The 27993-nt window shown below is 41.8% G+C and overlaps 1 protein-coding gene across 1 annotated transcript; it reads right to left on the bottom strand.

The window, feature by feature from the left end:
* Positions 1 to 428: 428 nt before the first annotated feature.
* LOC112233154 (protein lin-52 homolog) lies at positions 429 to 27724 on the bottom strand. The gene is made up of 6 exons (XM_024400577.2): positions 27559 to 27724; positions 25349 to 25423; positions 25229 to 25266; positions 25064 to 25130; positions 24871 to 24954; positions 429 to 1320 (listed from the first exon to the last, which is right to left on the bottom strand). Exons 1-6 carry the CDS (start codon positions 27575 to 27577, stop codon positions 1265 to 1267), a joined length of 339 nt encoding a protein of 112 aa, XP_024256345.1. The 5' UTR covers positions 27578 to 27724; the 3' UTR covers positions 429 to 1264.
* Between the last annotated feature and the right edge of the window lie 269 nt (positions 27725 to 27993).

Here is a 27993-nt window from a genome sequence, read left to right as displayed (position 1 = left end):
TTAGAGAAAACGTTCAACGTAACCAAAGCTTATAGGGTTCCCTAGGAAACACTTATCAAAATGTTGGTTCCTAATCATTCTATTTCCATGATTCCAACAGTTTACCCAAGTGTTTTGCTCTAAATCACAAGTCAAATCACAATTGCAACATTTGGTTAAAAATAAAGCCTAGATTGACGACCCATATGTGTAGCTCTACTTGGCAGCGTGGAAATGATCTCAAAATCAGTGCAGGAAATGCAGAAATTGATAAATTATTTTTGGTTGAAGACCAATTTAACATTATAAAACAATCAGAATGGATAAAGACCCATTAAAATAACTTAGAATGTGTGTGTTGCAACCCTAGGGTCAAGCACTTACTCATGAAGCAAATGTAAAACTTTTCTTATCAAAAAACATAAACTACAATCATACCGTCAAATTTTATTTTATTTTATACTTCGATATGATATTTTGGCCTTATCGCCCAGCTCTAAAATGATGGAGGAAAAATATTTAAAATTTTAAGACTTTATTACATAATTTTCTTCTACAAATTACCAAAATGTAAATAATGCTCCAAATACAAATAAAAAATATGAATAAATACAGAATATACACTCATTTACAAAACAGTCCTACGAGCTAGCTAAAAAGGAAATTGAAAGTGACTCACCATTTCAAATCATTATAAAAGTAAATGGAACCTTCTTTAAGGACCACAGGAGGTGAAAAGTGTTGCAGTCATTGGACTCTTAAGGACGTTACACACTTTACGCAAACGAGGCAGGGGGTGCAGCCCCTTGGACAGTGGATGGCTCTGTCCGTGTCAATTGGAAAGACAATTAGGGGCTTATTAGTGGCCTGTGGAGATTTGTAACTTGTGAGAGTAAGTGCTCCCCAGCGCGGCCAGAGCCCCTGCGACATCTCCAGCTAGGAACAGTCTGAGGCATTGTCTCACCTAATTATGCAACAGGGGGTGAAAATAATGCTCCAAATACATAATGCTCTACGTACTTTGTGCGGATCAAATTCTGGAACGGATCATATACGACACTCCCCATTTGCATAGAGTGTGTAGGGTCTGTTAGAGGAGAACTCTGCAGTGAGTGAATTTAGCCCAACTGTCTCTATTTAAATGAAAAGTCCAGGAACTTGATGATGGTTGTAGTATGAGTGTATACATGAAGGCATAAGTCTGATTCTGAGTCTTAAATCAGTCGTCTGGGTGTTGTATTACTCTCTTTGCAGACATACTGTGTAAAGAGCAGTCCTGGGGTCTTCACTTCTTGGGTCTCTCCAGGATGTTCAGGAACTTCCCCCTGGTCATCTCCCTGGCTGGAGAATTAACAAATGATACAATGTAAATATCAACAACTGGACATTTCAGAAATCGAACGTTTTGGAGCACCTCTTATTCAACTTGAGGTAACCTACCTAAAAACAATTTGTTAATTAAAAGTATTTCCACTCATTCTCTATATGCTTCTGCGAACTAGTGATGCACGGGTCTGCTGTTTGTTCACCTGCCCACAATTGCTAATAACCCATCCGCAACCGCCCGACTATGTGTGATAGATAAAATCCACACCCAACCCTAACCAGCAAATATAGAAAATTGTTGCCACAAAGTTGGAAGCAGAGAAACGTCTAGAATTTCATTGTATGTTGTAGCTAGGGTTGCAAAATTCCATGAACTTTCAATAAATACTTTCTAGAAAACCAGGGAATTAAAAGTTCCCGGAATTTTGCAACCCTAGTCGTACAGCAGTGTTAAGATTTCCCTTCACTGGAACTAAGGGGCCTAGCCCGAACCATGAAAAACAGTCCCAGAACATTATTCCTACTCCACCAAACTTTACAGTTGGCACTATGCATTGGGACTGGTAGCATTCTCCTGGCATCAGCCAAACCCAGATTAATTAGTTGAACTGCCCGATGGTAAAGTGGGATTCATCACACCAGAGAAAGTGTTTCCAATGCTCCAGAGTCCAATAGCGGCGAGCTTTACACCACTCCAGCCAAAGTGCATCGCCCATGGTGATCTTAGGCTTGTGTGTGGCTGCTCGGCCATGGAAACCCATTTCATGAAGCTGCCGACGAACAGTTCTTGTGCTGACTTTGCTTTCAGAGGCAGTTTGGAACTCATTAGTGAGTGTTGCAACCAAGGACAGACGATTTATACGCACTATGCACTTCAGCAGTCGGGTTCTGTGAAATTGTGTGGCCTACCACTTTGTGGCTGAGCTGTTGTTGCTCCTAGACATTTCCATTTCACAATAACAGCACTTACAGTTGACCGGGGCAGCTCTAGCAGGGCAGAAATTTGATGAACTGGCTTGTTGGAAAGGTGACATCCTATTACGGTGCCACTTTGAAAGTCACTGAGCACTTCAGTAAGGCCATTCTATTGCCAATGTTTGTCTATAGAGATTGCATGGCTGTGTGCTCGATTTTATACACCTGTCTGCTACGGGTGTGGCTGAAATAGCCAAATCTACTAATTTGAAGGGGTGTCCACACACCTTTGTATATATAGTGTATGATTCTGCGTATATTATTTCCATCATTTGGGTAGGCTATTTGTTAGTCTATAATTAAATACATGCACCTTCTCTACTGTCTTTGCCCTAGAACACTAAATAAACCCTTGCTCAACAGAATAATGTAATAGATTGATAGAACAAATGCTTGCACACACACACACACACACACACACACATATATACACACACACAAAAGGGAAATGTTTTTCTTTACAAAACATCCAAATGACAGCTGTCTGACTGGTTGTAACGGAAATAGAAAGCTGTGAAAATGACCCAATGTGTTTCTGATAAGATTTGAGTTCAGCTTTGATGCATATTTCATGTGGTTGAAATACTATCAGATTTTATGAAGCTGATAAAGACAGCACCTCTACAGATGGTATCTGAGCATTCACATTCTCTCAAGTGTCTCAAGGGTTTCCTGGTGTCAGGAAAATAACCTCACACTCAATGTCAACAAAACAAAGGAGATGATCATGGACTTCAGGAAACAGCAGAGGGAGCACCCCCCTATCCACATCAACGGGACAGTAGTGGAGAAGGTGGAAAGTTTTAAAGTTCCTCAGCGTACACATCACGGACAAACTGAAATGGTCCACCCACATAGACAGCGTGGTGAAGACGGCACAACAGCGCCTCTTCAACCTAAGGAGGCTGAAGAAATTTGGCTTGTCACCAAAAACACTCACAGACTTTTACAGATGCACAATCGAGAGCATCCTGTCGTGCTGTAACACCGCCTGGTACGGCAACTGCTCCGCCCACAACCGTAAGGCTCTCCAGAGGGTAGCGAGGTCTGCACAACGCATCACCGGGGGCAAACTACCTGCCCTTCAGGACACCTACACCACCCGATGTCACAGGAAGGCCAAAAAGATCGTCAAAGACAACAACCACCCGGGCCACTGCCTGTTCACCCCGCTATCATCCAGAAGGCGAGGTCAGTACAGGTGCATCAAAGCTGGGACCGAGAAACTGAAAAACGGCTTCTATCTCAAGGCCATCAGACTGTTAAACAGCCACCACTAACATTGAGTGGCTGCTGCCAACATACAGACTTAATCTCTAAGCACTTTAATAATTAATAATGGGATGTAATAAATGTATCACTAGTCACTTAAACAATGCCACTTTATATAATGTTTACATATCCTACATTACACATCTCATATGTATATACTGTACTCTTTACCATCTACTGCATCTTGCCAATGCCGTTCGGCCATCGCTCATCCATATATTTATATGTACATATTCTTAATCATTCCTTTACACTTGTGTGCATAAGGTAGTTGTTGTGAAATTGTTAGATTACTTGTTAGATATTACTGCACGGTCGGAACTAGAAGCACAAGCATTTCGCTACACTCGCATTAACATCTGCTAGCCATGTGTACGTGACCAATAAAATTTGATTTGAAGATGCTGAAATAAATAAATCATTTTTCTCCACTCCTGTTTCCAAGTCCACATTTTGCCTACATTTGATTTCTTTTAAAACTGCAGGGATTTTTTTAATCAGCAGGATTTAATATTAAGACTATGTGAGAGGTTATAGACTTACAAAGTGTATCCAGATTTCAGTTTCCATTTAACCCATCTTAACAGTAGGCTACAGTTCTCTTGACATGCCATAGGCCTATGTGAAGTCCCATTTTGTGACTGTCGAATTTGTATAGCACCACACAATCATCACACACCACTGTCATCCTCTTTTACCACTTCACCAAATCTTTCCCAAACATGACTTTTTCTGGCCCTCCCTTCTGTTCATTTTCAACTCTCCTTTAACAGCTTTTGTCTTAATGAATTAAACTTCGACAATGTCCGTTTTGCCTCCATGGATTGACATGAACTTCCCAAAAGCATTAGGTGATTGGCATGTAGGCTATTTGGCGCACGTACAGTTAAGCTGAGGCTTATGCACTAATACCAGACAGCCTAAATTAATGAAAGAAAAACCTTAATGTAGCCTATACATATAAATTGCACAAGAATTATACATTCATAGATTTAAGGTATTGTTTTCTCTTTATTCAACCTGCCCACCACCCACATGCCTTGCAGCCACACAATATCCTCCACCCTGCGGATATAACCGCGGGGACAACGGGTTATGAGCCAACCCGAGCGTCACTACTGGGAACACTACAAACCGTATGCTGTCAAAACATGCTTTGACCAGGGTTTTAGACTAAAACAAGCTACAGCACTCCATCTCTCAGCTCCCCACTTCAGAGCAGAATCACTTATCAATGCAAAGCATGCATTTCATTTGTGAGATGTCTAACAGGGAGGTAATTTACACCAACATCTGTTCCATTCTGGGCATGGAAAACAACCTAAGATGCAGACTAGCTACCAAAGACAATAGGCTACAATTGTGATTGCCGTCTCAAGGCAGCCAGATACAGGTATTCAAGCATCTCAGTATGTACACTACCATTCAAAAGTTTGGGGTCACTTTGAAATTTCCTTGATTTTGAAAGAAGAGCTATTTTTTTGTCCATTAAAATAACATAACATTTATCAGAAATACAGTGTAGACATTGTTAATGTTGTAAATGACTATTGTAGCTGGAAACGGCAGATTTTTTTAATGGAAAATCTACATAGGTGTACAGAGGCCCATTATCAGCAACCATCACTTCTGTGTTCCAAAGGCATGTTGTGTTAGCTAATCCAAGTTTATAATTTTAAAAGGCTAATTGGTCATTAGAAAACCCTTTTGCAATTATGTTACCACAGCTGAAAACTGTTGTTCTGATTAAAGAAGCAATAAAACTGTCCTTCTTTAGACTAGTTGAGTATCTGGAGCATCAGCATTTGTGGGTTCAATTACAGGCTCAAAATGGCCAGAAACAAAGAACTTTCTTCTGAAACTCGTCAGTCCATTCTTGTTCTGAGAAATTAAGGCTATTCCATGCGAGAAATTGCCAAGAAACTGAAGATCTCGTACAACGCTGTGTGCTACTCCCTTCACAGAACAGCGCAAACTGTCTTTAACCAGAATAAGTGTTTCTGGCCATTTTGAGGCTGTAATCAAACCCTCAAATGCTGATGCTCCAGATACTCAACTAGTCTAAAGAAGGCCAGTAAGAATAAGAATAAGAATGACGCAAATACACATGGAAGGTGTAAACAGCAGATCAGCTGCTTGCTTTTCTCTGGTTGTTTGGCTAACTGCAACAACAAAAGAGAAGTCAGATTTTTGCCATGATAGAAGAGATTCTGTTACAAAAAGGTTTTCTGGTGAGTATTTTGCATTGATCTGTCTAGTCTTGTGGAAACTCTGTTAGGTGAGTGCCTGTAATTTCTATTTTAAAGGAAACACAACATAACGATGTCAGGGCAGCCTGGAGGGATAAATGCGCAGCAGTAGCTCAACGCAAGGTTATAAACATTTTCAAAAGTGTGTTGTTTTATTCAATTAATAATTTAAAATATCATATCCTTGTAGGTAAAAATGTCACAATTTAGGCAAAACTTTTTAATTTTTAAAATAGGCCTACAATTGTTTCTCCAAAGATGACACTCACTCAAGTAATTGAATACGAACGTCTTATGTGTAAGAGACTATGGCGATATCCACATTTTTCCTCACTGACTGCCATTACTATACACTTACCACTGAAATACCGTAGTAAGAACTGAAGACACTGATCAGATACACAGACCAAGAACATCATGGAATTGATGGGAAATGATGTAAATATATCACTAGCCACTTTAAACAATGCTACCTTATATAATGTTACTTACCCTACATTATTCATCTCATATGCATACGTTGATACTGTACTCTATATCATCGACTGCATCCTTATGTAATACATGTATCACTAGCCACTAACTATGCCACTTGGTTTACATACTTATCTCATATGTATATACTGTACTCGATATCATCTACTGTATCTTGCCTATGCTGCTCTGTACCATCACTCATTCATATATCCTTATGTACATATTCTTTATCCCCTTACACTGTGTTATAAGACAGTAGTTTTTTGGGGAATTGTTAGTTAGATTACTTGTTCGTTATTACTGCATTGTCGGAACTAGAAGCACAAGCATTTCGCTACACTCGCATTAACATCTGCTAACCATGTGTATGTGACAAATAAAATTTGATTTGATTTGACCATAAAGGTTAGCTAGAAAAGCCTATGAACTGGGAGAAGTACTTTGTAGAGACATAATGAAAAGCACTTGGTGGGGTTCTACAAAACAAGCTCTGCGCAATAGTTCTGGATCCGTGCCAACCCCATACTGTAGCACGACAACAGATTGGCCCCAACTGAAGGCCTTTTGTCACTTTGCTTCTATCTGGTAAGGAGAGTATTTCAGGAGGTTTTCAGTCAACAATAGCCAGATTATGTCACAATGGAAGCTACGGGGATGTTCCTCCAGCATCAGTGTGACCCTGGAGAGGCCTCATCCAGGCCCAGTAATTACTCTTTGTTCTTGGTAATAAGAGAAGAAGGCTCTTAGCACCAGCAGAGAATCAAAGCTCAGGCAGGGCCAAGAGGGGAGCAGGGATCACCTCTTCGAACCTGCACAAAAACCACCTCCTTCATACAGTTGCTAAGCATACCCACCAGGACATGAAGAGCAATACAGGCAACACATTTCAAGTGGGCATCTGGTATCTTCCATCTGGTATCTTTTTGGAAAAACTTGTAAAACAAATACCACAGTCCCAAGCTTTCCCACCAACACAGAAGGTCCACAGTTGTAGAAGTGTCTGTCTCTGCTCGTTGAACCTGACACCAGAGCTGATGAGCAGCCTGGGTGTCTGGGTGTTTGTTGGGCTGTGCAGAGCAGTGTGGTGTATGGTGAAGGGGTTAGCGGCTAATGAAAAACCAGGGTGGATTGTAATTTAGATGAGCCGCCCAGCCTGGAATGATAATGCCCCGGCTGAGCAAGGGCCGCTTCACCTTGAGGTGTCCATCATCAGGTTAACATGACGCTAATTGGATTGGGATTGATACATTTTGTGCGGCGCTGCTGTCTCTTCGAATAACACTAAACAAAATAATCAGAGCCCCCGGACAGACAGGCAGACAGGGTCTTAGATCGAATGAAACAATCAGTATCAGGTGGGATGTAATGAATTAGGATGACCCAAAACGACTGGTGCACAGATATAATTTTCCTATTCGGAAGAGTTGGGCTTGGTGAGCCAAAGGCTACCACAACAGTGTTAAATATCACTAATTAGGCCTACACACCGCACAGAGGAATAGAGATCTACACGTTAAATAGAGAAGATAGATCCAACAGCATGATTAGGAGTCTGCTATGACCATGTATTTGATGACACTAAATAAAAAGACAAGAGTGTAGATAAAACTACAACCTAAAATTATAGATTTATCGCTGTATTGCGTTCATATACAAATGACATACTTCATGTGAATGGAGACAGGACCTCTATAGCCCTCAAACTCAATTCTGGACCTCAAAGCCAGTTCCACTGCATTTTCTCATTGTTGCCCTCTAGACCTGGAACACCTGTGTGCAATTATTTATCAAGCAGAACAGAAAACCAGCACGCTCCGGACATCGTAGGGTGTTTTCACACTTGGTCCCTTTCAGACATTTTTTGTGGAGTGTGAAGACTCCAAAAGGAACTCAGACACATCAAAAGAGCCCCCAAAGCGAACCAAAACTGAGACCATCTCGATATGTGGTCTGAGTTCGGTTTGTTTGAATTCTGCGGTCTGGTTCCCTTATTTTTAAAATTTATTTTACTTTTACCCCTTTTTCTCCCCAGTTTCGTGGTATCCAATTTGTAGTTACAGTCTTGTCCCATCACTGCAACTCCTGTACGGACTCGTGAGAGGCGAAGGTCCAGAGCCACACGTCCTCCAAAACACGACCCCACCAAACCGTACATAATTATTATTAATTTTTTTTCACCTTTATTTAACCAGGTAGGCTAGTTGAGAACAAGTTCTCATTTGCAACTGCGACCTGGCCAAGACAAAGCAAAGCAGTGTGACACAGACAACAACACAGAGTTACACATGGAGTAAACAATAAACAAGCCAATAACACAAACAAGTCTACATACAGTATGTGCAAAAGGCATGAGGAGGTGGGCAATAAATAGGCCATAGGAGCGAAGTTACAATTTAGCAGATTAACACAGGAGTGATAAATGAGCAGATGATGATGTGCAAGTAGCGATACTGGTGTGCAAAAGAGCAGAAAAGTAATGAGGTAGGTAGATTGGGTGGGCTATTTACAGATGGACTATGTACAGCTGCAGTGATCGGTTAGCTGCTCAGATAGTTGATGTTTAAAGTTGGTGAGGGAAATAAAAGTCTCCAAGTTCTGCGATTTTTGCAAATCGTTCCAGTCACTGGCAGCAGAGAACTGGAAGGAAAGGCGGCCAAATGAGGTGTTGGCTTTGGGGAGGATCAGTGAGATATACCTGCTGGAACGTGTGCTACAGGTGGGTGTTGTTATCGTGACCAGTGAACTGAGATAAGGCGGAGCTTTACCGAGCATAGACTTATAGATGACCTGGAGCCAGTGGGTCTGGCGATGAATATGTAGCGAGGGCCAGCCGACTAGAGCACACAGGTCGCAGTGGTGGGTGGTATAAGGTGATTTGGTAACAAAACGGATGGCACTGTGATAGACTGCATCCAGTTTGCTGAGTAGAGTGTTGGAAGTTATTTTGTAGATGACATCGCCGAAGTCGAGGATCGGTAGGATAGTCAGTTTTACTAGGGTAAGTTTGGCGGCGTGAGTGAAGGAGGCTTTGTTGCGAAATAGAAAGCCGATTCTAGATTTGATTTTGGATTGGAGATGTTTAATATGAGTCTGGAAGGAGAGTTTACAGTCTAGCCAGACAATTAGGTATTTACAGTTGTCCACATATTCTAGGTCGGAACCATCCAGGGTGGTGATGCTAGTCGGGCGGGCGGGTGTGGGCAGCGAACGGTTGAAAAGCATGCATTTGGTTTTACTAGTGTTTAAGAGCAGTTGGAGGGCACGGAAGGAGTGTTGTATGGCATTGAAGCTCGTTTGGAGGTTAGTTAGTACAGTGTCCAAGGAAGGGCCAGAAGTATACAGAATGGTGTCGTCTGCGTAGAGGTGGATCAGGGAATCGCCCGCAGCAAGAGCGACATCATTGATATATACAGAGAAAAGAGTCGGCCCGAGAATTGAACCCTGTGGTACCCCCATAGAGACTGCCAGAGGACCGGACAACATGCCCTCAGATTTGACACACTGAACTATTTCTGTAAAGTAGTTGGTGAACCAGGTGAGGCAGTCGTCAGAAAACCCAAGGCTATTGAGTCTACCGATAAGAATACGGTGATTGACAGAGTCGAAAGCCTTGGCCAGGTCGATGAAGACGGCTGCACAGTCTTTTATCGATGGCGGTTATGATATCGTTTAGTATCTTGAGCGTGGCTGAGGTGCACCCGTGACCGGCTCGGAAGCCGGATTGCACAGAGGTGAAGGTACGGTGGGATTCGAAATGGTCAGTGATCTGTTTATTAACTTGGCTTTCGAAGATTTTAGATAGGCAGGGCAGGATGGATATATGTCTGTAACAGTTTGGGTCTAGGGTGTCACCCACTTTGAAGAGGGGGATGACCGCGGCAGCGGTCCGAGGGATCTCGGATGATACAAAAGAGAGGTTGAACAGGCTGCTAATAGGGGTTGCAGCAATGGTGGCGGATAGTTTTAGAAAGAGAGGGTCCAGATTGTCTAGCCCAGCTGATTTGTACTGGTCCAGGTTTTGCAGCTCTTTCAGAACATCTGCTGTCTGGATATGGGTGAAGGAGAAGCTGGGGAGGCTTGGGCAAGTAGCTGCGGGGGGATGGCGGAGCTGTTGGCCGGGGTTGGAGTAGCCAGGAGGAAGGCATGGCCAGCCGTTGAGAAATGCTTATTGAAACTTTCGATTATCATGGATTTATCAGTGGTGACCGTGTTACCTAGACTCAGTGTAGTGGGAAGCTGGGAGGAGGTGCTCTTGTTCTCCATGGACTTTACAGTGTCCCAACACTTTTTGGAGTTAGAGCTACAGGATGCGAATTTCTGCGTGTATTGGTTCCTGACTTCCCTGAACAGTTTCATATCGTGGGGACTATTCGATGCTATTGCAGCACTGCTTCTTGACACACTGCTCGCTTAACCCGGAAGCCAGCTGCACCAATGTGTCGGAGGAAACACCATGGCGACCGAATTCAGCGCGCATGCGCCCGGCCCGCCACAAGGAGTCGCTAGAGTGCGATTGGACAAGGACATCCCGGCCGGCCAAACCCTCCCCTAACCTGGATGATGCTGGGCCAATTGTGTGCTGCCTCATGGGTCTCCCGGTCGCGACTGTCTGCGACTGTCTGCGACACAGCCTGGGATCGAACCCGGGTCTGTAGTGACGCCGCGTCTAGCACTGCGCTGCAGTGCCTTAGAACGCTGCACCACTCGGCAGGCCCAGTTCCCTTTTTTCGCGCAATGTGAACACAAAGCCTCCCAGGTTCCCCCGCCACACACTAGACTACTGCAACACTGTTTCCCCTGCATTAACCCCTCACACTAGACTACTGCAACACTATTTCTCCTGCCATAACCCCTCACACTAGACTACTGCAACACTGTTTCTCCTGCCATAACCCCTCTCACTAGACTACTGCAACACTGTTTCTCCTGCCATAACCCCTCACACTAGACTACTGCAACACTGTTTCTCCTGCCATAACCCCTCACACTAGACTACTGCAACACTGTTTCCCCTGCCATAACCCCTCACACTAGACTACTGCAACACTGTTTCTCCTGCCATAACCCCTCACACTAGACTACTGCAACAGTGTTTCTCCTGCCATAACCCCTCACACTAGACTACTGCAACACTGTTTCTCCTGCCATAACCCCTCTCACTAGACTACTGCAACAGTGTTTCTCCTGCCATAACCCCTCACACTAGACTACTGCAACACTGTTTCTCCTGCCATAACCCCTCACACTAGACTACTGCAACACTGTTTCCCCTGCCATAACCCCTCACACTAGACTACTGCAACACTGTTTCTCCTGCCATAACCCCTCACACTAGACTACTGCAACACTGTTTCCCCTGCATTAACCCCTCACACTAGACAACTGCAACACTGCTTCCCCTGCCATAACCCCTCACACTAGACTACTGCAACACTGTTTCTCCTGCCATAACCCCTCACACTAGACTACTACAACACTGTTTCTCCTGCCATAACCCCTCACACTAGACTACTGCAACACTGTTTCTCCTGCCATAACCCCTCACACTAGACTACTGCAACACTGTTTCTCCTGCCATAACCCCTCACACTAGACTACTGCAACACTGTTTCTCCTGCCATAACCCCTCACACTAGACAACTGCAACACTGCTTCCCCTGCCATAACCCCTCACATTGGAGAGAGAAGATGATGTGCAGGTTCGTAGAAAAAACTGCTTTTGGATATTGACTACTTCCAAAATATACGTGGAGTTTTGTACTGACACGAATGTTGAGATTATTTGTTTGCAATATATTGATCTATAGGCTAAGAGAGATTCATAAACTGATTATTCAATTGTGGGGTTTGAATGGTGTGAGAAGACAACAACATAGTTGCTGATAATCAAAACATAAGGTACAAAATTCATTCCATCTCTTAAAGGGGCAGTAGCCTACATTGGGTGCACAATTTTCAGGTAGGCCTACAGCATTATTTAATCCCCAGTAAATGATTCTGCTATTTAATCTGTTATCAATGATATTTACATGTTAATATTATCTTCTGAATACAATAATGTTTTTTAACTAAATCAATTAGTTTACAAAATGTTGGTATATCTAGCTGTCCGATAACACGTTCTGATGGAATGGCTTGTCCTGTACTTTTACCCAGAGTGCATTGAGTGAATGTTGGAAAAATATCTTGGTTCCTTCCAGGACATACTAATTTGAATGCAAAGAGGACTCAGACCTCAAAAAAGGTGAAGTGAACTGGCAAAAGAGTTGAGTCCTCATGCAAATGCAAGGGCAGTGTGAATATTTTTTTTTTACTGAGTTCACATTAAAGAGGACTGAGGACTATATGTGAAAACACCGTAACAGTTAAATACCCCTGATTTAGAGAATACTATTGAGTCATTGGTCTCCTAATCCCAGTTTATCTTTCTGATCTCTCTGCTAAGAGCGTGTTAAATGGACCACTGGTTTCTGGAGAGGCCTACTAATGGGAGAGACTGGTGGCCCTCTCCCTCCGTATCTCTCTCGATCCCCCCAACAATAAATGAGGGCAGCCTGGTCTGTGGCTGTAGACCCCCCTCCCCTTGATGAAGACTAACCCCTCTGAGCCACTCATTAATTACGAGTTCAGTTTAGCATCCGCCTCTGTCACATAGAAACTCAAATGATTTGCATTGTAAGATAAATATTAAAAGCGGGAAGAGAAATGATCAGCCGGTCAGCCACCCTCAGGCAACTGGACTCTCACAAACGGAGTGGAAGACACCAACATAGATCGCAGACACCCCCACACACACAGATGCATGTGCACATGCCCACACATAGACGCTGTTACACAGCAGGGGCAATCAATACTGATTAGAGGGAGTTAGAGATGTGTTTAGTTGATTACAAAGGTCAATCACTAATTCTGTACTTATTTATCAGTGACTTGTTACAGCTGCCAGCCATACTAAATAACACCTTATGGATTGTGAGGGCCATGTCTTCACCCTGTTGATTAGTTGAGCTCTAATTATCATTTAGCACTGGCTGGGCTGGCCTGGGGATGCCATCACAACGTGGGACTGATGGGAAATAAAATGACAAAATGTCCCCTTCAACCAAATGAATATCCAATACTGAATACAATATTCATCCACAAGCACTTCTCAAAATAGCATTCCCCCCGTGTGTAGAATGGTAGTAATCATGGTGAGAGGCCGCTTCACCTCTCCAGGCACACGCCAGAGGAGCCAGCCAGACCCCTGTTAGTCCTAGAGACAGATGACCACCTGGGTTAACTGGCGTCCCAGCCTCCAGCCCCGACTTCCACAATTCACTATCATTAAGACTCAAGCAGACTAATCTGACCCCTGCTGCCCATCTTTAAGTGCCACTCAGCTATTACTGGTTGTAAGCTTTACTTAATGGATTTAACATCCATTCTCACTGTCCACTTCCCCTGGGACCCGGGGATGACACCCCCCACAAACCCCTCCTTCCCCATTAACACATTCACTCACCCCCCCCTTCCCATATACACACCCGCCTCGCAAAACATAGCCTACACCTGACGCTCATGTTTGTGTTCACAATTCAATTACCTACTTATTGATACTTCACAGGGATATTTAAGATGCAGACACAGCCAGTGATTTCCCAGGGGAGCCACTGGTTCCTCTTTATGTCCCAACCGAGAGCGCTCCTCTCCCCCCTCTTCTCTCCCTCCAATATATTCCTGCCTGTGTGCACTGAGACACACACGCTCGCACAAACAAACACATCTACACCTCCCCACCCATGCCATAGCCTATCCCTGTTCAAGAGGTGTCCTTATTAATAGGCAATCAGTCAAAATTCATTCATTAAAATGCCTAAAAGGTTTTACACCGCCACTATGATTAGCTGGGAAAGAAAATCCAATGAATTCCTAATGCGTTTATGGAAATGAGGTGTCATTTCCGATCTGCTCAGGGAGGCGGCAGGCAGGCAGGGCTGAAGAACAGGCGGTATGTGCAGCTCTCTTTCCCTCTACCATGATACACACCTCCAACACTGATACAGAGGGCACCTCACCATAGCTTCTAGGCTGTTTAGACAATCTTAGTATAATAGTTGAACATTCAAAATTGCTAAAAGTGAACTGAAGAATTAAGAGTTTGATGAACCACAATTCTGATTGTACGATTGCGATTCAGCACTGACTGTCGCTACATGCTTCAACAGCTGCACTAAACAAACAGTCAGGAAACTAAACTGCGTTAACCATGCAACACTGGTTTGAGGCTTCTGGATTAACTTGGTACATATTTTGCTAAACAGAAATGTTTTTTTAGGGACAATTTTCTCATACCAGCAATTTCATCTCCTCAAGCCAAACAACATTTCCTCCAAAGTATGCATCTCAAATAGCAAAAAAATATACAGAAAACTTATCAACACACATCATCGTTTGACTCATTTCAGTTTCCCATCACGCCACTCCTAATGGCGTCTTCACCACGGACAATTCTCCAGCGGGTGGGCCTTGCTATTCATCTCCACTATGAGCTCATAAAGCAGGCCGGTGTGGAGAGGAGGACAGAGGAGGAGAGGAGGGGGTGGGTCCCCTGTTCCTCATTCAGAGGTTGTCAGGGAGCAGAACTTCATAACGGCCCGCCCCGCGATCGCTCAGGCCGCCCTGATGGATTGATGAAGGCACATTAGCACCATGGGCCAGTGTGAATGCAATCATATTCAGCAGCCCTGGCCTCTTAATAGGAAGGAGATTGATGCTGGGCCATTAGGAGCTGTCAGCACTAACCTTCAGCCTCAACTCCACATAGGCAGGGATGTAGGGGTCATCCTGGCTGTACTGTGGTGGCGGCACAGTGGTGTTTAGACCAGGACAGCTCTTTGCCACCGCCAGCCAATACTAAGCAGGACTGGTCTTGACTGGCGTTCCCTTGTATCAAACCAAACCTGGAGGATTACCTGGATGATTATGACAGCCTCATTGAGGAAGATTGGCAGGTCTTGCTGTAAAATAATGTGGCAGCATCAAGACCTGTCATCTGTCCACCTGTGCAGAGCTCTGCAGAAGGCGACTAAAATCACATCAGACTCTTTCCATCCACCCCACACCAAATTCCAACCCCTCCCCTCTGTCCACAGCTACAGGCAGCCAAAAGGAAAAACCAGAGGCAGAAAGTATTTTATTCAAGTGCAATACTTAAAAATTAACAAGATCTTAGACTAATATGCACTTTAAGCACTTTGACATGCAAATGGATCTTTATATAAACTAGTGCACCAGTGAGGATTTCCTACACTAGACAACTTGTTACAGCTGTTGATAAGTCATTGATAATAATCTGCCATTTTTTTCATCTCATTACATGAAGATATACGGGGAGAACATAGCTATATTCAATCAAATTCACGAGTTGATTTAAAACCTGTTTAACCCTTTATCATGGTTGGTGTCTTGACGGATTTGTCAAAAAATTGTGTGACATAAAACGTTACTTTTCTGTCCTTGCTTTTATGGCAGTGCAAGTTGTCATTATGTAATATATTAAGTATGAATCAGTTAAATTAGATATTGAACTTGAACCCTATAAGAATCCTGGATCTAGCTGTCAGACAGTTTTTTTGTATAGAGATCGCAGAAATGCAGTGTAACTAGGTAACATTTCGTGTCTCCTTATGTTACGGGGTGAAAACAGTTTTCATGGGCACACAAATCAAAAATGATGTATGAGATTGCAAAATCGCATGCTTCTAACCAAAAGTGTCACCTTACCTTGATACTTAAAACCTAAATCAATACTGTCATTAACGTGGTTCTTCAATAATTATGTATAACACTTATTCGATGGGCATTTGGTGTCCAGCTGATTAGTTACACCATGATATTTTCACACATCATCATCTGATCCATGAGGGAAGGACAGTCAAGTGACAAAACAGCTGTTGTGATAGCGCATGCCATGCAACAACAGCTCAAGTGCTGGAAAAAAAGGAGTTCGCAAGGAATATTTGTGTGTCACTTGTTGCTGAAGACAGTTGTGCTTGGATTCACGTTGGATCAAAAATCCCTAGCAAAATGATGTTGATAATCTGTTGTTGTCTGCTTGATTTAGAGCAGGGGTCTCGTTAGATTTAACAGAGAAAGTATTAAGGTAATGAGTTCATGTTTTCATATATTTTTGTGCCTCGGATTGGACACCGAGTCTACTGCGCTCAATTGTGTAAGATAGGCTTTTGCGCAACACCCAACGCTATTCCTATTAATTATTCTGGATATAATGACAAATTACATACCCCAGTGGGTTTACCCACAATATAACTTGGTAATGAAATAACATGAGAAATACATTTTGTTTTCCATGTTACACCTGCAATTTTAAACAGTACAAGGGGCTTGAAGTAGCCTACTTGAACTTTAATTTGGAGGTCAGAAATTCAAGTATTTGAATAGGCCTACCTTGAAAATCAGACATTTAATAAATTTGGTGCTTGAAAAGTCCTTTTAAATATTGTAGCCAATTTATAAGTTCTCCTGCTCCCTTATAATTTTCCATGAGCTCAATTTTATCCGTTTTTGTGAGATGTGGCCACTTTCGTTTGTTTCCTGCCACTTCAATTGATTGACAAATTGACAAATCTTCCAATAAAAAAGGAACCTGTTTTTTGCTCACTTTCTCATTATAAAAACAGAGATGGTGAGATTCAAATGGTGAGACGAATTCTATCGCTATTCATGGCTTTATTATGTGTGCCTGCGTCGGCCACATAGGCTACAGAAAAATGGCCATCCAATCTATTTAGTCAGGTAATGTCCACATTATTCTCACATATTTTAGAATGTAATAATAATTTGAAAATCAATGCATTGGCAAGACTCCCCGCCCCCAATGATTTTTCTTAAATGCTTTTTTTTATGGGGGGGGATCTATGATTAAATTCTGTCTTTACAATTCTATAACAGAGGTCCTTCAATGAACTGCTTAAAAAAAGTTCCTGAAAGTCCTTGAATTTGACTTGCAAATGTTTTATGTACCCTTCTTAAAGGGATGTATAGTCCTAGGCATATGATATTGTGTAGGTGAAGTTAATAGCCAATTTGCAAATATTCACTTTTATTCCTGCATGAAAATCTTTTTTAATTCTGTTTCAAACCATTTAGAAATTTTAACAGGCACAAAAAAAAATAATGTGGCAAATTTTACTTAAATCTGAATCTATTTACAACAATAAATCCATTGCAGTGAAAAATCAGGAGGCTGGTTCTGTACAGTACGTGTCCTCATCATCTGACAGAAAAATGATATCAGTCTACACTAAATGGTCTCTGCATAGGAAAGCTGCTTGGCTCCATATTTGGCCACATCATAGATAAAGATATCACTGCATTAGCAAGGAGCCAAGTCCCAGTCAGTCCAGTCAGCCGGTGGTGGTGGTGGGGATCAGTGAAACCTACAAGTGTGTTAGAGCAGCAGCCTGAGGCCTGTCCCTCAGGACCAATCCCCTTTCAATTACCTCCAATAACAGCACTTATCACAGTAGTCAGCATTCTCCTGGGACCCAGGGCCTGATGCCGAGCTCAGCGGCCCACAACAGGGGCATTCATCACAGGTCGAGGCAGCAGCTGGGGTCTGGGGAGGAGGCATGCGCCAGGTCCCCCCTGGGGAACACTGTGGCAGCATCACACAGCCATCGGGGGGGCTGCCGCAAACACATATGTGCATGCATAATATACAGTGGGGCAAAAAGTATTTAGTCAGCCACCAATTGTGCAAGTTCTCCCACTGAAAAGGATGAGAGAGGCCTGTAATTTTCATCATAGGTACACTTCAACTATGACAGACGAAATTATATATTTTTTCTCTCCAGAAAATCACATTGAAGAATTTTTTATGAATTCATTTGCAAATTATGGTGGAAAATAAGTCAATAACAAAAGTTTGTCTCAATACTTTGTTATATACCCTTTGTTGGCAATGACAGAGGTCAAACATTTTCTGTAAGTCTTCACAAGGTTTTCACACACTGTTGCTGGTATTTTGGCCCATTCCTCCATGCAGATCTCCTCTAGAGCAGTGATGTTTTGGGGCTGTTGCTGGGCAACACGGACTTTCAACTCCTTCCAAAGATTTTCTATGGGGTTGAGATCTGGAGACTGGCTAGGCCACTCCAGGACCTTGAAATGCTTCTTACGAAGCCACTCCTTCGTTTCCCGGGCGGTGTGTTTGGGATCATTGTCATGCTGAAAGACCCAGTCACGTTTCATCTTCAATGCCCTTGCTGATGGAAGGAGGTTTTCACTCAAAATCTCACGATACATGGCCCCATTCATTCTTTCCTTTACACAGATCAGTCGCCCTGGTCCCTTTGCAGAAAAACAGCCCCAAAGCATGATGTTTCCACCCCCATGCTTCACAGTAGGTATGGTGTTCTTTGGATTCAACTCAGCATTCTTTGTCCTCCAAACACGACGAGTTGAGTTTTTACCAAAAAGTTATATTTTGGTTTCATCTGACCATATGACATTCTCCCAATCTTCTTCTGGATCATCCAAATGCTTTCTAGCAAACTTCAGATGGGCCTGGACATGTACTGGCTTAAGCAGGGGGACACGTCTGGCACTGCAGGACTTGTGTCCCTGGCGGCGTAGTGTGTTACTGATGGTAGGCTTTGTTACTTTGGTCCCAGCTCTCTGCAGGTCATTCACTAGGTCCCCCCGTGTGGTTCTGGGATTTTTGCTCAACGTTCTTGTTATAATTTTTACCCCACGGGGTGAGATCTTGCGTGGAGCCCCAGATCGAGGGAGATTATCAGTGGTCTTGTATGTCTTCCATTTCCTAATAATTGCTTCCAGTTGATTTCTTCAAACCAAGCTGCTTACCTATTGCAGATTCAGTCTTCCCAGCCTGGTGCAGGTCTACAATTTTGTTTCTGGTGTCCTTTGACAGCTCTTTGGTCTTGGCCATAGTGGAGTTTGGAGTGTGACTGTTTGAGGTTGTGGACAGGTGTCTTTTATACTGATAACAAGTTCAAACAGGTGCCATTAATACAGGTAACGAGTGGAGGACAGAGGAGCCTCTTAAAGAAGAAGTTACAGGTCTGTGAGAGCCAGAAATCTTGCTTGTTTGTAGGTGACCAAATACTTAATTTTCCACCATAATTTGCAAATAAATTCATTAAAAATACTACAATGTGATTTTCTGGATTTTTCCCCCTCATTTTGTCTGTCATAGTTGAAGTGTACCTATGATGAAAATTACAGGCCTCTCTCATCTTTTTAAGTGGGAGAACTTACACAATTGGTGGCTGACTAAATACTTTTTTGCCCCAAAGTACATGCAGTGCTGCCCCACTTGCCTTCCACACTTGGGGCCTCTGTTCTACAGGTATTCTGCCTTTGGATCTCCAAAGATTAGGCTACATTTAGCCATTTTACATGACATTAGGCTGGTGTTCCAAGTCCTTCTGAAGGTTCAGGTGAAATCAGTGTCCTCTAGGTCAGAGGTGTCTAGGTCTGGCCCTTCCCCTTCCTCCACAGGCATCAAGGCAGGTGTTTTCACTGGCTGATTGTGCTCTGCCCATTAACCAGCTCAGTTTAATGGGCCACATGTTTAAAGGGGGGTAGTAAATCGTGTCCCCTGGCCTTTTTTTGTGTTCTCTCTCTCTCTCTCTCTCTCTCTCTCTCTGAGGAAACAAACATGATGAAAAAGTAGCTGAGATTTACAAGGCCTCCTCTGACAGCCGGGAAAACAAGAAAATTAAACGAGAGCACATTAAAAAGGCATCCATACAAGCTGCTCTGAGACCGATAATAACCATCATTGTGTTACTTCATCCCGAGGTACATGACATGGTTGCAAAGACAACATCTCTTCCTTTATGGCTGCTAACATCTTTATAACTAACAAATATGTCGTACGGTAGACAACATGAAGCATTTAATCAAATGAAAGAACATTAACAGATCACTGCATGCTCAGGGCACGAGACAAGCTGATCTGAAAAAATGTGAGGAACATCAGATAGCGTCATTTTCCCATAAATATCTGTAAATGAAGCTTATCACGTTTGGGTGAGACTGGTCCCACAGACCCTGGATCAGACTGTATGATCAGCTTGGTTAATTTGTATTTAGTTATAATATTTAGCTATAATATGTGTGGTAGACAGAGCGGATCCTGACCTGTAAATATGAGCTTGGAATAAGCAGATAAAATGTGTTATCTACAGCTATGCTGAAATCAATTACACTAATCTGAGCTTTCATAATGCCTGCTGCATAATAATGAGATATTCAAGCAGTGTCATTGCTTTTGTCATCCCCACCAAGTCTACGTGCACTTTGAGGCAATTCATTGTCACTCAAGCGGTCAAGTCATGCGCTATATCTCGAGGTAGCTTGCTTGCTTGATCAACATAAACGTTGCCGTTAAACAAAAATATATCTCTCATTTCTATGAGCGAGCAGGGCAAAGCCCAGACAAATCATGTTTGCAATAATCCTTTCCAGAATGAGTCTACTTTAATCATTCTGTCTTTATGGAATTTGACAAATCAGCGGTGAGCTCGCTGTGGAGCGGGACCTATCAGCCCTGCACCCCCTCTGCATAACCAACATGCTCTACATCTCTCCGAATCACAAAGGGGGGCAGAGGGTTCCTCATCCTCACTGTACAAGATTACAGTTTCTGTTTAAGCATTGAATTGAGCCTAAATCCAGTCCAGATTTAAGGTAGAGCTCCACCCAGAGAGCATAGATTTAAGGGAGTGCTCTATTCTACAACAAGAGTGTGTGCAAAACGAGTGCAGCCAATGTTAAATGCATAGTTAGAATTCAACAATACTTTAATTTTGGCCCCAAAAAAATACTTTGAGAGGAAATGATTTAAGTCTGTATCAAATCTCTGTCACGGCATTTTGTTTCTGGGTTTGTGCATGGTGTGCTTGTCCATAGCAAGCTAAGTACCCATATTCCTTTTAGGAAAAAAAGGAGCACTTAGCTAGGCTACATCTCTCTAATCCACACTTTATGGATTAGGACAATGGATGCAGAAAATCTGTCAATCCACATTTTGCATCCATCACATGCTTCAATACTTGTTGTGTTATGTGAGACCTGCCACTACATTACCAGACTTCTAAATGCAATGTTGAATTGCTGTAGTTTTACACTGAGTTACAGTACCAGTCAAACGTTTGGACACACCTACTCATTTTCTACATCATAGAATTATAGTGAAGACATCAAAACTATGAAACAACACATATGGAATTATGTAGTAAGCAAAAAAAAGTGTTCAGCAAATCAAAACATATTTTATATTTGATATTCTTCAAAGTAGCCACCCTTTGCCTTGATGACAGCTTTGCACACATGTCTTTGGTGTACAACATGATAGTTGCATGTAGCTTAACACCCCTAATGAAAAAATAACATGAAATCGCACTTGAGGCATGGAATGCATAGTTCGAACATATCTTTAGTGCACAACATGAAGTTTCCCCCTCCATGGAAGTGGCAGCGGAACAGTGGGAGCACAGAGCAGAAGTTACATTGGCAGCAGTGTGCAGCAGCTAAGTAAAACAAATTCCTGCACCTGCGCAGAAATATTTGTATCAATAGCTACGGCATGTTGGAACCGCAGTCACTCCAGTACTTTAATGTAGCTGTAAGTTGGTGTTGATAGCAAGTGGCTGACTCATGAAGTGCTTAGCAGGCTGGTAGGGTTAACTTTAGCATGCAAGTAGGGCTAATGTTAGCAGGCTAGTTGGCTGGCAACCTAGGAAGCTGATTTGTAACAATAAATCCAAGTATTTACTTGTAAATTGGCTGAAAATTAAATTGAAACCCGTAGTCATGAGTGCAAACGATTTGGTTTAATTTTAAGTTATACATTTGAAGTAATTTCTGCTGGAGTTTACATTATAGGGAATAGGCTGGCTTGCCTCCATATACCTTCACATCCCGCAAAAAATGTTTCCGTCATGATTTCGGCATTCTCATCCATTTTATTTAATAACAAAACAAGTTTTGAAAAGTGAGGTGTAACTTTGCAGTGGAATTGTTGATGCGTATACTAATGTAAATCCATTTGTTACATGTGGCTAAGTTTATGCTAACTACCCTTTAATGTGAAAATGCATTCAAAATGGTTGCCCTCTGCTGACGTGCAATGATACAAGTAAAAGGAGGGCTGTGATTGCCTACTACTGCCAATTTCTCTCTATAAAATAGCCATAACTTTAAACTAGCAGATATTACAGTACCTTCAGAAAGTATTTACACCCCTTGAGTTTTTCCAAATTTTGTTGTGTTACAGCCTGAATTTAAAATGGATTAAATTGAGATTTTATGTCACTGGCCTACACACAATATCCCATAATGTCAAAGAGGAATTATGTTTTTAGACATTTTTACAAATTAATTAATAATGAAAAGCTGAAATGTCTTGAGTCAAAATTTAAAAAGCAGACATTGAATATTCCTTTGAGCATGTTGTTATTAATGACATGGTGGTGTATCAATACAACCAGTCACAGCAAAGATACAGGCGTCCTGCCTAACTCAAGTGCAGGAGAGGAAGAAAACCCCTCAGGGATTTCACCATGAGGGCAACATTGTAGTTACTAAACAATATTAACCTAAATGACAAAGAGAAACAAAGGACATTTGTCCTTGTGGCAAAATGTGGCAAAGAAATAAACTTTTATACCCTGATTAAAGTGTTGTGTTGAAATACTCTTCATATTTTCAAGCATGGTGAAGGCTGCATCATGTTATGGGTATGCTTGTCATCGGCAAGGGAGTTTTTTTTGTTGTTGATAAAAATAAACGGAATAGAGCTAAGCACAGGCAAAATCCTAGAAGACCTGGTTCAGTCTGCTTTCCAACAGACACTGGGAGACAAATTCACCTTTCAGCAGGACAATAACCTAAAACACAAGGTCAAATATTCACTGGAGTTTCTTACCAAGACGACTTTGAATGTTCCAGAGTGTCCTAGATACCGTTTTTAGTTAAATAGGCTTGAACATCTATGGCAAGACTGGTTGTCTAGCAATGGTCAAAAACCAACTTCACAGAGCATGAAGAATAAAAAAATGAATAATGTGCAAATATTGTACAATACAGTTGTACAAAGTTCTTAGAGACTTACCCAGAAAGACTCACAGCTGTATTCGCTGCCAAAGGTGATTCTAACATGTATTGACTCAGTGGTGAATACTTATTTAAATGAGATATTTCTGTATTTAATTTCCAAAACATGCAACAAAAAAAAAACTACAAACATGTTTTCACTTTGTCATTATGAGGTATTGTGAGTACTGTAGATGGCTGACTTTAAAAATAAAAATAATAAAAACTCAGGCTGTAACAACAAAATGTAAAATAACTCAAGGGGTATGAATACTTTCTGAAGGCATTATATAAAAAATATATAATTAAAAAATATATATTTTCATGTTTAGAAGTTTCAATATTCATAAAATATATATATATATATTTAAATAAAAATATTACAGAGCAAGCAGTAAAGCTTAAAATGACACAATTTTTTTTGCTTTGTAGCATCTGATGAAAGATGAAAAATGATGGAGTCTTTGGTTAAGGCTAAAATGTCATAAATATGCCAACTTTGATTATTTCTCAATTATGCTTTTAGATACAAATGTCAAATATATCTCAACAATCCATCCTCCAATGGACTATTCTATGGATTACATTTTGTGAAAATTACAAAAATCACGTTATTTTTTGGTCTGGATTTCATGAGGAATCACTCCAATACTCTCCATTTACAATCTATTTCTGTCTAAGTCATAACAATATTCAGAAAGAGTAGAAATACATTGAATCTTAATAAGCGGTGTCTACTTCGTGAAATGTAAAATGAGTTGAATGACTGTAGCAAATACTTGAGATGTTCCTTGACTGTTCAGACATAAATTAGCCATAAGGCTAGCAGCACCATCTAGCGGTAGCCTATGGAATGACAACTAGAGCTCTGCTACACGACCCGAGCCTGATGGGCCTTGGTTAGGGCTGTTTTATCATCAATAACTGGGGTACGGGCAGGGCATCACTAAATTGATCATCAACATTTTGAAGCGGAGTCATTTCCTTGTGCTCTGCTGCGCAGTACAGTCAACAGTATCTGATTAAGATCACAACATGGTGTCAGAAGCGCTTCAACCTCGTCAAATATAAGACGAGAGAGATTATTTCACAGAAAATAATCAAGTTCATTGAGTTTTGTAAGAGTTTAGAGTGATGAAAAGTTGCTAACCGCTCTCTATATGTCTCGTCAATGAGCAGAGCAGCTCAAGCGGAGCCGTTGCTATGGATACTCACAGATCCAGAGCCGCCATGAGCAGAGCGCATGCAGATTGAGCAGCGCGCAGTGAGAAAGTTATGGATTTACTAACGGAGGAAACTATTTATAATTTCGGACAGGGCCTTAAATTTGGCAGAAGCAATCGGGCCCGGGTAGGGTAGGGCCTGAGTATCACGGGCATGGGTAGGCCTTAAAATATATGCTCGTGCAGGGCTCTGGTCCCCAACTGGTTGTGAGTGTGTATGTGTATCATGTGTGTATACTTACACTCCTCAAGGCCCAGCTGGTAGGCCAGGTTCTGTAGCCCTTTGACCTTCTCCATCAGGTTTGCTGTGGTCAGACTCCCCAGCTCTGTGGGAGGAATAGAGTTGGAGTACAGTCAGTGAATACTTATTAGTCTATTTTCACAAGTAGGCAATGCTCAACAGTAAGTGTACCATATGACACTACTGTACTTTACCTTTTAACATTTCAATGTCCTCACTCTCCAGTTCAGCCATCCATTTGGGTGGAGAATTGGTAATTGGCTGCAAGACAAAAAATAAGAAGAAGAATGTGCATTCTCTCAGCCATGTAGGTCTATTCATTTATCAACGCTAGCTATAGATCTTGGAAAAACACTCACATTTTTGCAAGATGCAGCAAATTCTGCAACTCCTGGCACTGTGTGAGAATCAGAATCAGGAATGAGTAAATTGAAATGATAGGCTTTATGAAGCGAACACAGAGGAGAAGACAAACTTACGTTGCTCTGGCCATAGGTCAGGAGATGCTCTATCCAGCTTCTCAAAACTCAGCAGAGAGGACTCAAAATCATCACCTTACAAAGGGGGAAAATGTATTTTAGTCATCATCAACCGATTCAACACTAATAAATGTGAAAGAGCAGCCTTTAGCTAAGTGCTGTTCACGCTGAGTCATTGCGCTTGCTTGCTACATGAACAGGGCTCATTTAGTATAAGTAATTAGGGATTGGGTTTGAATTTAACATAATGTTATGAAAGGAGCCATAATCCTTTCTTCTCCATGTACAGTGAGTTTGAGTGCAGGCTTTGTTAAGGCTCGACCAGGGGTTGGAACCGGAATTATTTTCCAATAGTTTAGTTCTGAACAGAACCATTATTGTTTTCATTACGTTCCACTGGTCCAACCAGCAAAATAAAGTTCTGACCCGTTTCGAACCCCAACGAAGTAACAGTTTATATTGTTCCTTTCTGTTCCTTTTTAGTCCTCTGAAAACGACATTAAATGAGTTCACCAACGGATAGAGCTGCTTGCTATGGAGCGGGAAAGCTATGTACATGCATTGGACAGACAAGTGTAGAGTAGGGTGCGACATGCGACTGAAATTTTGCAGGTGAGCACTGGGCATCTTGTTTTTATGACATGCATTGTCTGAATTAGGCCCACAGAATTATACCTACGGAGGAGCAGCTTCTATGAAGGAACTTTGAATGACTTTGAACTTCAGAGAGTTGGCTTAACTAACTTTGGACCAGAGCTAGCTCTTGATCATGACTCTCAGTTCCATTACATTACACATAATGCTGCCTAGAGTTTGAGCGCTAGACCAGACAAACTTGTGTGAGCAGAGTGGCACCAGAATTAAAATAAGATGTCTTACGTTTTTGTAGTTAATAAATCCAATGTGAAACGTGATAACTATAGTATCCTTAACTAACATTGAAAAATGTTAATCCATTGTTCTCTAATTAAAAAATCTCTCCCTAATTTCTAAATCATGCCCGTAATGTCAGTAGCTACATTAGACTATGCATGCTTCGGAGGGAGGGGAAGGTAGCCTACACAAAAACTGGCAAAGATGTTCAGCTGGCAGGCAGACACTGGAATACATTTCAGAGTAACAGTGAGGACTATGTATTGGTGCCTTGTTGCGTTTTTTTGTGGGACTGGAAAATGTAAAATAAAGGGTAATAACTGGTTAGTTCCGGAACAGTATAGATTACTTTCGTTCTCAGTTCTGTTCCTAAAAATTGTTTTATTTTCGGTTCTGTTCCCTGAACCAGTTCCAACTACTGGTGTCTACATTCTATAGCTAGACAGACATTTTTGTTCAACTAACCAGTTCTTGCCTTAATTTTTTTCACTGAATCAAGAACTTACTAGTATCTTAGAAATGTCAATTTCCAGTTGCAGGTGTATGGAAAAGACACAAATGTACCTCCATACAGGTGGTTCTACAAAATCCGGCAAAAACTCAGATATTAAATCCATGTTTAGCATCGAGTGAGATATGCCACTTGCATGTGTGAAGACCTTGTGTTTTGGTCACACTATGTGATGCACTGTCATCACATAGATTTCCTGCAAAGATGTTGGGAAATGCTAGATGTGCAGCAGCTAAAACGAAGAGGAACTCCCTCGCAAGGTTCAAAACATGGATGATCTTTGAGCAACTGGAAACGGACATTGCTAAGATAGGTACTTTTTTCACAGAATCAATAACTTAGAAAGCATTGCCAACAACAGGTTAGTTGACAAATCTATTGGTGGTGGTTTGTATGGGGCTTTCTTGTAACGCCCAGTATTGGACACCCAATCTTTGGTTATATCACATTATCTGGCGTACGGTGTGTAGCTAGCTACTAGCATGCACATGAATTAGTCATTACAGCTACTGTTCCTTTGCTGACCACCTAGCTAAGGCAGTGTCCATTAAAATTGCCGTTACGGTTAAATTGGATAGGTCGAGATGGCTAATAAGACAAACTGCATAGTTATCAAGTAGGAAGAAGGGCATTGCTAGCCGGCTTGTTTTGGTTTGTCTGACATAACCCGTTGTGTGAGCATAGCCTGGTGAAAAACGTGAGACATTATTTGTACAACATATGAACTCAACGTTTCAGCAAATAGAAATACGAAGCATACTGGTTTCATTAGCATCTCGGTATCAAGATGTCCATTTATACACTCAACAACGAAATTAGAATTTACCTCCATTTGGAGACGCCATTTTCAGATCCACACACGTGATAGAATGCAGCCAATGGGTTGATGTTGCTTCAGATTGACTTGTCTGCACTAGGCTGCACTACAAACGTCTGTCAGCAGGTGGCATATGTATCACAGTGCCACACAACTGCATCAAAGATTCTTCTACTGAACCAAAACATAAACGCAAGATGTAAAGTGTTGGTATCATGTTTCATGAGCTGAAATAAAAGATCGCAGAATTTCCCAATATACACAATAATTATTTACCTCTATTTTTGCACAAATGTATTTACATCCGTTAGTGAATATTTCTCATTTGAAAAGATAATACCTGACAGGTGTGGCGTATCAAGATGATGATTAAACAGCATGATCGTTACGGGTTCCCCTTGTGCTGGGGACAATAAAAGGCTACTAAAATGTGCAGTTTTGTCA

This window comes from Oncorhynchus tshawytscha, linkage group LG11 (genome assembly GCF_018296145.1).
Source record: "Oncorhynchus tshawytscha isolate Ot180627B linkage group LG11, Otsh_v2.0, whole genome shotgun sequence".
Taxonomy (NCBI): Eukaryota; Metazoa; Chordata; class Actinopteri; order Salmoniformes; family Salmonidae; genus Oncorhynchus; species Oncorhynchus tshawytscha.
This window is presented reverse-complemented; position numbering and strand designations above follow the sequence as displayed.

Coding starts and splice junctions, on each gene's coding strand:
- LOC112233154 (XM_024400577.2), bottom strand. Junction 25,267..25,348: donor TGACCTATGGCCAGAGCAAC/GTAAGTTTGTCT, acceptor ATTCTCACACAG/TGCCAGGAGTTGCAGAATTT. Junction 1,321..24,870: donor CCAGCTGGGCCTTGAGGAGT/GTAAGTATACAC, acceptor TTAATTCTCCAG/CCAGGGAGATGACCAGGGGG.